The sequence below is a fragment of the Physella acuta genome, unplaced genomic scaffold (genome assembly GCF_028476545.2).
Source record: "Physella acuta isolate Inbredline_101_S28 unplaced genomic scaffold, ASM2847654v3 ptg000161l, whole genome shotgun sequence".
Classification (NCBI taxonomy): Eukaryota; Metazoa; Mollusca; class Gastropoda; family Physidae; genus Physella; species Physella acuta.
In genome coordinates, this window is record NW_026731680.1 from 463,107 (window position 1) to 474,265 (window position 11,159).

The 11,159-nt window shown below is 31.6% G+C and overlaps 2 protein-coding genes across 9 annotated transcripts; both read left to right on the forward strand.

Annotated features, from left to right (window-relative positions):
* Positions 1-101: 101 nt before the first annotated feature.
* Positions 102-5,754, forward strand: LOC131935859 (uncharacterized). 8 transcript variants are annotated; one of them, XM_059292572.1, is made up of 7 exons: positions 102-341; positions 627-687; positions 818-907; positions 2,057-2,166; positions 2,551-2,659; positions 2,820-2,999; positions 3,548-5,754. In XM_059292572.1, exons 3-7 carry the CDS (start codon positions 841-843, stop codon positions 3,775-3,777), a joined length of 696 nt encoding a protein of 231 aa, XP_059148555.1. In that variant the 5' UTR covers positions 102-341; positions 627-687; positions 818-840; the 3' UTR covers positions 3,778-5,754. The 8 variants fall into 8 exon arrangements, with proteins under 8 accessions (XP_059148555.1, XP_059148556.1, XP_059148554.1 ...); XM_059292573.1 differs by having other exon boundaries at positions 633-687; XM_059292571.1 differs by lacking the exon at positions 627-687.
* A 1,075-nt stretch (positions 5,755-6,829) lies between these two features.
* On the forward strand, positions 6,830-10,356 carry LOC131935837 (uncharacterized). The gene is made up of 5 exons (XM_059292530.1): positions 6,830-7,243; positions 7,816-7,895; positions 8,268-8,358; positions 8,597-8,779; positions 9,438-10,356. Exons 1-5 carry the CDS (start codon positions 7,183-7,185, stop codon positions 9,641-9,643), a joined length of 621 nt encoding a protein of 206 aa, XP_059148513.1. The 5' UTR covers positions 6,830-7,182; the 3' UTR covers positions 9,644-10,356.
* Positions 10,357-11,159: the final 803 nt, after the last annotated feature.

Consider the following 11,159-nt stretch of genomic DNA (forward strand, 5'->3'; position numbering starts at 1 on the left):
TAGTAGGTGGAGTAAGAGTGGGGTGGGGGTGATAGGACGTTTTGGAAGGGGGTGGGGGTCATACAAGTTGTATCGTAAACTATTTGTATTTCTTTTTAACATTGGAGAATTTTCAAGAACATCTGAATTCATTGCGTGGAATAAAACGTCTATATATAGTATCAACAAAAGCTATATATAGTCTTCTAGACCCGCAGAAAATAATGTTTTTGTATTCAGCTTGGATCTACTAGTAAAATTACGAGCACACTATTTTTTGTCACAAGTTTAGGGAAATAAATTGTCTACTTGTGTTATCACTAGTATATTTCATTAATCGGCATTAGTTCCTTTGTGTTAAGGTGGACCTCTATTTATTACATTCATATTTTAACATCCTTGGCCACACCATGATCCCAAAGAGCCGGACACGTTTGGCTAGTTTTACTTTCAGAACTGTTTAATCTTATATTTTTCTCAATTTATTTTTTAAATATATTTAATAGTCATAGTAGTCGATTGGAATACAAAGAGATCGCCGTACTATCAAACGATCTATAGATTAACTAATTAGTATTTGTTTTTAAAAACTGAAAATATGTAGTTTTTTATTTTTATATTGTTATTTACTTTGAATTTTACTTAAGTTATAGGTATACAGGGAAGTAAACAAATCCTTTAAATACTTATTTTGTTACCTTATTTAAGGTAATTTTTTAAAATATTTTTTTATATATTAGTTTATATAAAGATATTTTATTACATATGGTAAAAGATATTGAAAAAGAAACTTAGATTGTGTCTGTCAAAGAAACAGTGACAGACTAATTTCCCGTAGATTTCTAGACTACACAATCAATCATGGGAGACATCAATTTAGCTAGACTGTGTAAGGAGGCTTACAAGTTACAAAATGGACAGGATTTGAGTAAGTACTAATTTCAAACCACCCATTATACTTAGAGTTAATTAAAATCTTCTCATTTGACTATACATTTTAAACGAATTATTATAACCCGTTGTGCATATTCTGTCCACACGATACCTTAGTATGCTGGGACTACAAAGACAAAATAACTCTACTTCATCTGCCACATGAACTGTAGTATTCAAACTAGAGTTCACATATTAGCTTCAGGGTTGTAATTAAGGTGTTGATGAGGGACTACAAAATTAGGGCAATTAAACTTTGAATGGGCATGTTTTTGATCACAGTTTCACCTTGTACGCCGGGATATAGAAGCTCACCCCTTTTTCTGCCCCTATGTATCATGGACAACAACGGGAAAAGAAGATGACAAAGCGTAGAATGAGGAGGATTTATCCTCGCCCCTGTAGAAATGGAACATTTATGGGTGTAACAGTAGTGTGTGTACCTGGGTGTAGCAATAGGGTATCTGTCTGGGTGTAGCAATAAAGTATCTGTCTGGGTGTAGCGATAGGGTATCTGTCTGGGTGTAGCGATAGGGTATCTGTCTGGGTGTAGCGATAGGGTATCTGTCTGGGTGTAGCGATAGGGTATCTGTCTGGGTGTAGCGATAGGGTATCTGTCTGGGTGTAGCGATAGGGTATCTGTCTGGGTGTAGCGATAGGGTATCTGTCTGGGTGTAGCGATAGGGTATCTGTCTGGGTGTAGCGATAGGGTATCTGTCTGGGTGTAGCGATAGGGTATCTGTCTGGGTGTAGCGATAGGGTATCTGTCTGGGTGTAGCGATAGGGTATCTGTCTGGGTGTAGCGATAAAGTATCTGTCTGGGTGTAGCGATAGGGTATCTGTCTGGGTGTAGCGATAGGGTATCTGTCTGGGTGTAGCGATAGGGTATCTGTCTGGGTGTAGCAATAGGGTATCTGTCTGGGTGTAGCGATAGAGTATCTGTCTGGGTGTAGCAATAGGGTATCTGTCTGGGTGTAGCGATAGGGTATCTGTCTGGGTGTAGCAATAGAGTATCTGTCTGGGTGTAGCAATAGAGTATCTGTCTGGGTGTAGCGATAAAGTATGTGAATGGGTGTAACAGTAGAGAATCAGTCTAGAGTACGTGAAAAAGGTGTATTTTCTGTATGTTTATTTCAATGAACAGATTACAACGTAAACTTTGCAAGGTTAAAGCTGAAGGTGGCTGAACGTCCACCGATTCGCTGGATCAATTCCATACCAGACGATGGCTGCCTGAAAAAGTTAAAAAGAAATGTAAGCAACAATTTCCCCTTTCTTCTTAAACGAGTGTTTAAAAATATCAAAACGTCAATATAGTTGTGAAAATCTAATGACAATTTATTTATTACATTAATTTCCTTGGTTTTTAAAAAATGTAATTACATTAGACTGCTTGTAGAGATATATGAAAATATATTAAGGCTAAGTTACATAGGAATTCAGAAAAAGTTCTGAGACAATTTAATACATGCATAACAACTTCTTTTCGAGGCTAGTCGGCAGTTGCCCAATTTTAAAAAAATAAATTATTCTCTTCGGTGTCACCCTCAAATTTGCCTTGACTCGCGATAACATAGAACTGAACACAGACATAAACTGCATGTTTCAACTGTACTTGTTTTGAATAACGTGTTTCAGGTGCTAATATCATGTTCAACAAATGCCAGCAGAAGCAACACAACTGTGACTGTGACCAAACACCCCAAGAACGATCTGGTTGCTTCAGTTACTAGAGGACGGGTTTTTGGTAAAATTCTGATAAAAAAAATAATTTAAAATTGCTTTTTTAAAAAAAAATAATACATATAATTTAGCTGTGTTTAGTCTTAATTAAGTTACATGTAATAAATAAAAAGTCAAATAACTTAAGTGTTTAATTAATTAATGTTTAAAACAATTCAAATCAGGGATAGATAAGAGTGTCAGGCTGAAGTTGCCTAACAACTTAGAAGTGGAGCTGAACCCTAATGGTTCATTTGCGTCCATAGGGTTACGTAGTTCTACACCAGGCGTATCGCAACGGAAGGAAATCCCTGGCAACGGTTCACAGAAGGCGGTGATCAAATCACAAGAGAAAGGGTTCAAAGGTGAGAACTTCGGAAAGTTGACACATTCAAGCTTACTTAACTGAAGACGACCGATGGTATTTAGGAGAATAATTTAGCTGGTAGTAAAAAAGTACAATATGTTTTAAAAATTAAAAGCTGGAATCTGGGAGTGAGTCAAGATGATAAAGTTAGAGTAGGACTAAGTATAAATGTAGTAAAACGCCACTGATTTCTTGAAAAATATTTAGTTTCAATGATGGTTTATCTGATTTTATATAAAAACAAGACCAGATTAAAAATACATATAAATATGAAAGAAATGACATAATTACATATTGTATAATCTGTCTTTTCCTGTCATATATATATATATATATATATATATATATATATATATATATATATATATATATATAATATATAGAAAATTAAGTACTAGTTAAAACATTTTTGGTATTTGGGTACAAATATTTTTAAAATCAATACCTTCAAATATTTTTGCTTTGAGCTTTCGGGACCTTTTAGTATGGCTGCTAATGACACATAGTCTAGAGATTTTTCTAATTTAACAATTATGTTTTTCCCAGGTCGGTTCACCTGCTATCTGGAGCTTCGTGGTCGAGTTGGATGTAACTATACAAACTGTGACGACGACAGTCAAGAGTTGAGTGAAATAATTACATTTCTGCAGGGAAAGAATGTCGCAGGAGCCAACGATTTTACAGTCATGGGCGACAAAGTTTATTGGAGGGTAGAGGGTAATGTGGATCACAGTGCCACCTGCTCAGGCAAAGATCTGGAACTCAAATTTAAGTAATTGAAGCATGGAAGCACCCAACATTGGATTTTTATTTTTTTATTTGCTGAAGTTTTGTTAATTTGTGTCTGTTTATTGTTTTATCCTGCTGGCTTTTTGAAAGCTTTTAAGTTGTGTTAATTTGTATTTTTTGTTTATCATAATATTAGACGATTTGAAAGCAATGGTTTATTAATTTGAATATGTTTATTGTTTTGTCCTGTTTTTAGACTTTTTTAACGCATTGAAGTTTTATTAATTTATATTTCTTTATTGTTTTATCCTGATATTAGACTTTTTGAAAGGAATGAAGTTTTGTTAATTTGTATCTGTTTATTGTTTATCCTGATATTAGATATTTTGAAAGCATTGAAGTATTTTAAATTTATATCTGTTTATTATTTTATCCTGCTATTTTAATACTCTATAATTTGTAACAGTAACGCCGTAATACTCTGTATTTTGATTTCTAAATTTAGTTTGAACATTCTTTTAACTCAACGAAGTTCGCCACAAAGACAAAATAATCAAAACCTGTAGTAAGATTTTATTTTGGCCTTGTACTTCTAAAATAGGTTCTCCCCAGATTTAGTTTTAAATCGCTATGGTCAATAACAATCCGTAGCTTAAGCCTAATCCTAGTCCTATATCTTGACTAGTCAATAGTCTAGCCCTACATCTAAATCTTTACCAAAATCTTGTTTCTGGTCCAACAGAAAAATACTCAGTATTAAAACTTATTCTTTAACAAATTGGGATAGGCTTATACTTGATATGTATTAGCCTAACCATAAGGTAGTGAAATATTAATACTCTTTTTATAATAACCAAGTTTATGAGAGCTGAACATAGCAACAAAGTTAATCGCAAAATGCTCTCTAACTAGCAACATACAACTATACATAAACTCTGATCATACCATTTAATATAATAAATCAAACGCTACATTTGACTGCCAAACTATTTTGCTACAAATATTTAGCAGTTTTTTTGCTGAGATTAATGTGTGAATTAGTCAGGTTTTAAAGAATTTTTTTGTCATTTTTAAAAAATATATTTGTAAAAAAAATTGATATTATTTTTTAGCTGCGGAATAAAAACGTAAAAGTAGAATTTAAAAATTACTCAACCAACCATTTCTGAAGACTCTATTTTACAAAGAATTCTTCATAAATGGTTAGGTTTTATATCCAGTTTATCTTTGACCTGTTGATTACAAACATTTTTTACTAAACATTCACATATTTTAATAGTCACTAAAACGTAAGCTTGTCAGAGAATATAACGTTATTCTACATAATTTGTTTTTAAACTGGTTTGTTAATTGAGAAAACTATATGTTCGACTGCTTATTAATTAAAAAGTAACTTCACAAAAGAACTTACACTGCCCATCTGACATTGAACATAAGCCTTCGAAATGTCACATCTATATTTTTATTAGTATTAAGTCATTTGCCATATATTTTTTAATTTAACCATTAGAAATATACTTGTCATAAAATGCTTTACAGCATACTTTATTTGAATGTTCTTTAAACTACTGTTTTTTTTTCTAATTCGTTTGTCTTATACTTTTTTTTAATTGAACCATTAAAAATATATTTTTATACAATGATTTATAGCATACTATATGCTTTATATTTTATTTCTAAGTTGTTTGCCATATGATATGTATACAACTGAAAGTGTAATAATCCCATTTCCTGTAATTAAACATTACTTTGTGTAGAAAACTAAAAGAACAAAAACAATTGCAAACTGATTTTGAAGATTGAATAGTATTTTTGGATCGATCTTATATGGGAGTTCTTTTAAATAGGATTCTTCTGTAGCTTGTAGTTTTTTTTTAATTTTAAAAATTGCACTCATGCTACTACATGTTTACCATTTTATATTATTTTAGTTTCGCTTTATTTTGTGTACATTCAAATGCCATAATTTGCTGCTTTGATTGCTAAACTGCTGCTCTTTTTATACAATAAAGTTCATATAGTCATTGAGTTATTGTTTCTTAATTATTAAAAAAAAAAACAATTAAAATCTAAGAGTTTTTTAACACACACTCCTTACTTTAAGCAAACGTAAAATTATCCTGTCAGACCTAGCGACCAAAGGACAGTTAAAGTAGAGTTCATCTAATTCAGAGAAGTGATCTATTTTATTCATCAGCTGCTTTTAGCTTTTCTAACTGAAGTTCGGTACCCTTTAAAGCTGGGTGGACACGAGGCCGGTCTTTTGGATTAGTAATTGTTTAAACATCCTTCTCCTTCTTCATTCATCATTGTAATGTTGGTTGCAATATATTCCAACAAAAATAATCATTAAGTGTCAACATTCTAAGCGCCATTTGGGCCATTGACTCAGATTTCCGTCTGCTTTTCTTTCTGGATTTGCTTCCATACCCTTTGTCCAACCAAGAACAAACTACAAGGCAGCAGTTGTTCAAGTTTAGAGTTTTATCTCCTAGATGGGTTTCTGTCCCCAGCTAACGAGCCTCATCTGCCCGGGGGTTCAAACTCGGACTTTTCGGTGTAGCAACCTTGAGCTGTACAGCCCCGAGTCCGACCACGCCGAATCTATTCGCACACCCGATTAACAAAGTTAGTTTTATAATCATCATCTTTTCTCGTTCGTGTCCAAGACACATGGTGCAGAGTTCACTTGTTTCAAGGAAACTCGGTATATGAAAGGAAAGTGTAATCGTATCGTGGAGACTTCACTGAAAATAATATTTTAAACAAGGTAAAATAATTTTTGAAGTCCATTCTAAATATACTTGAAGTTATGTTGGTAAATATCATGTATTGCACTTTGTCAAGTGAAAGTTATGTCAATGGCGATGTGAAAAAAATAAATTCAGAAGTTAAAAAAATTTTGTTCTCCGAAATCTATAAAAAAATCATCGCTTCTAACCCTAAAAGCCGAAAAAACAACAACTCCAGAATCTATTTATACATTGTCCGATTTTCCGACAAATACGTTTTCATAGAAAACGAAATACTCATTCTTAAATTGACATCGATACCTAGTATCGACATGATAATTTTAGGATTTTTCCAGTTCCTCAAAACATAAGTACTTACAAGTTAAATGAAAAAAAAAAATTCGGGAAAACTCAGATACAATGAGCTGTCTAACGGACCACACAGTATAAATTGTTGAAATTGTGTGCGTAGAACTCACTTTGTTACTTTCATTGTGGTCTGCAGTTCTATTGGGTTTAGAAGAGTCGAACAAGTTCTGCGTTGGAGATAGTGACGCTAGAATAGTTTACACAGACGAGTTGCCATTTAGGCTATACAATTGACGGAGTTTAATTTTTTTTTATTTTTATTTCCTCAATCGGAACTTATAAGTTCTTAAAATTTGGCATAATTTTCAAATATTGCTTTAGATTAAGCATTAGGTTTTAAACATCGTGAACATGGATGTTATTGACTTTCACGAGATATGTGAGATCTTCAAAAAGAAAAATAACATTGTTGGTAAGATGGCCTAAATCAGAATATTATATATATATATATATATATATATATATATATATATATATATATATATATATATATATATATATATATATATATATATATATATATATATATATATATATATAATTTTTATGATAGTACTAGCGAATAATGCTAAATCTATTTGAAATATTATCGTGGTGTTTAAATTTATCTTGAATTTTTAGCTAACCTCCTCTGATATAACTGTGCAAAATGTACTTTTAACTGCAAGACGACTAACATTTTACTTTCGTTAATTAGTTCATCAAATACCTCTTTTTTAAATTTCTGTTTTGTTGGCTGTTCAGTTTTTTTTTCTTTATTAAAAAATTTATTTCTGTAAGCCACATAAACCACATGAGAAATTCTAGACATTTAAGAGAGAAGTCTTAGCAGAATCCAACCTTCAATAGTCAGTTCTACCATCCGAACACGCTGTCCCATGATTTATAATTGTGTTTTTCTATCTTTATATTACAATTTACATCCTCCCCCCCCCCCCTCCGTCTTCAGAGGTTGTGTAACTAATGATAGACTTTTCCGTTTAGGTTTAACAGATCTGAAAGATGTGAAACTGCACGTCAAAGGTGAAGTTAAATGTAAGAAAACTCAACTCATGGCACAACAAGTAAGTAGTGTTCCTACCATGTATGTGAACGATTGCCAATTACTATACCAGTAGTGAAAGAGTAATGCAAATGTTTATCTACTTATCTATAAGTTTTTCCCCAAAAGGATTTGTGTCATTGGCAAATTATGGAAATATATGAATCTAGGTAAAAAGTTAGAAACATGGCTCAAATCTAAACTGTTCAAGTTAGAGTTAGGTTTAAAATAAATAAAACCACAATCAATTAAACATATATAAGTGTAGGTAAATTTCACAGCAGTTACTATGAGAACGGTTAAATAAAAAGTAAAAAAAAACTGTTCGTTTTTATAAAGTGGCTAAATAGCTGTATTTAATAATTTATGTTTAAAACTCCTTTTTCCTTAATAGGAGGATATGTCAAACGAACAAAACATTTTACAGCTCGCAAAAGAAGCCGAATGCTACAGAAGCATTCAAATCATTACGGGAAAAGTAAAAGGCACGTTTCTGTAAAATTATGATTTTTAAGTTAAGTTACCCTTTTTTAACCTGATGATCTATAAGGAGGCAGATTAAGCAGTCGTACGTTCTACCATTCGCCCTTGCCATCCCATCCTATCAATAATTAATACAACGATAAAAAGTAATTCATATGCTATATATATATATATATATATATATATATATATATATATATATATATATATATATATATATATATATATATATATCCCCAGGTGTTACCAAGAAGCTACATCTAGAACTGCCTGACATCAAGGGTAACCTGGAAATAGATCCTGGCTGTGAGTTCTGTAGTTATCAGGACACTATCGATATAGAGGTGAGGGCTGACTGCAAGAGATCTGACAAGAGGTCAACGCCTGTGGTCACTGTGCAGGATCCTGTGAAAAGACACAAGTGTAAGTTAACAGTACTAAGCATTAGTAAAAGTACAAATGTTTATCAGGTGACAGGACAAATTATCTCAGACAAAATATCCCAGACAAAATATCGCAAGGACAAATGATCTCACGGACAAAAGATCTCGGGACATAATATATCAGGACAAATGATACCACAAATAAACAAAATTCAACTAAAACATTCTTTACATGTTTTTAAAATGTTGCTAATTAATATTAAATTGACATACTGTTACAAAAAAAATGTTACCCGTTCAAGTCCATTGAGCAGGTGAAGAAGAGTTCATTTCTTTCTGTGACGTTGGCATATAAAGTGATAATGTGGTCAGCACAAGGCCCAGTCGCCTTTTTTCCCCTAAAAGTCCAGTAGGCCTATCTGTCAGAACCCGGGATCGTAATTCAACACTTATGGTTCGTCTTTGTACGAAATGGAAATATTGGTTATAGTTTATGAGATTTATATACGTTTATCCTCTAAATCCACCAAGGTGTGAAGGCAAAGAAGGGGCATTATTACACAGTAATTACATTTCATCAAATGCCTAATATAGAATCAATAAGGAAAACAGAATTCAAACCCTTGATGTAAACAAGTTGAGGCCCAAATAGTTGTTTTATGCCGAATCTTAATTTAATATATTTTCACAACAAACAGATGAATTCAGCTGTGAAGTTGTTTGTGAAGGCAAAGTTCTATTTGTGTTGGCCAATGGCTCAGAGTCTGTCCTTATAGAGGAAATAATGAGAGAGGTCAACCCAAGTCTTGTCAGACCCGTTGGTAAAAAGGTTGAAGTGTTCTGGACAATGACCGGTGAATACTGCTCCAGTGGGAAGTATGTGCAGAATATTAGAATAGAATGAATCATATTCATCATCCAGTTGAGCTAAAACCCTATTCTAGCTCAGTAACAGTGCATTTTAAACATTTAAAATGATTTGGATTAATGCCACGGTCAAAGCTAATTTTTTGAAAAAAAATTTTAAACATTTTGTTTATTTGCTTAATTTTTTAAACGATAAGAATATATTTATTTTCACCTTAAATTGATTTTGTGTACTTTATTAATAATAAGTATTAAGGACTAATTGGGCTAATTTGTTTACTTAAAACTGTTAAACATTTACAAGAATAGTATCAGAGATACAAACGTATTTTTAAAGTCAGTCTGAAATACAATTATGAAAACAAAGTTCTTTTTCAGTAAGTTGTTTTCTAGAAATAAACATGCGTTTTTATAAAAACTTAAATTAAAACTTAAAATGTATACATACACACAAAATTAGATATACAAAATTTCTTAATTTTTATCTTACACCATTTCATAAATAACTGGTTTGAACTTAATTTAGCCTGAGGTATAAAAAGACCCAACTTTATGGGTGTATTGTCTCATTTTCTTTTTTAGAATTTGAGAAAAAAAAATTAAATGTATTATGTTATAAACTTTATTACATAGCATTTCATTTTTCTTTTGTATACAGAATGTTCATTTTTAAAATTCATTATTACTTTCTTACATTTTAAGGCAGCTTTGTTTGATCATATTGATATTACTGATATAATTACATTTTATAAACTATCCGTTTTTTTATTTTAAAAATCTTTGCAATAAACATTTAAAAATATCGAGTATTGTTGTCTTTGCTAGTAATTTATATATATATATATATATATATATATATATATATATATATATATATATATATATGTATATATATATATATATATATATATATATATATATTTGCTTATAGGGGTATAGAGTCAATATTCCCTTTTTTAAACAAATAGATGCATTCATTCATATCTAATAGACTGTATATTTAAAATTTCATTTTCCTTAGCATTAATTAATTTTCTTTATCAATTACATATAGACAGTGTCTCAAAAGCTTAGACCACATATGTGATTTTAAAATCAAGAATTACCCCGCACTGGTATCTAAACTTCAGTTCAAGAAATCAATAGCGCTAAAAATAAAACGAAACTAGGTCACCAACACGTAATGGCGAAAGTAAGGCCATGATAACGAAAATCCTCTTTGTATGCGTGGCTCTACAGTTCTATGGAACAATTCACTAAGCTCGCGTCAGCTGAGGGGAGATAGAAATAAACAAGAAATAAAACATTAGTTTCATGTTTAATTACGTGTTGGTAGTTTTATAGAAGGGCTATTTGAAGCCCTCGTGAAATTCGGTCTCGGTGAAGTTGCACTAGAGTAGAAAAAAACAACTTATAATGCAACGTTCATTGTCCATAGAACTGTTAGTCATTCAAACGAATGACCCATCCTCACCTATAATTTAATGTATTATTTTTTATTTTTTTTTTGGCAATACCAAAACATTTATTTAAGAATAAAAAAATAGAACACA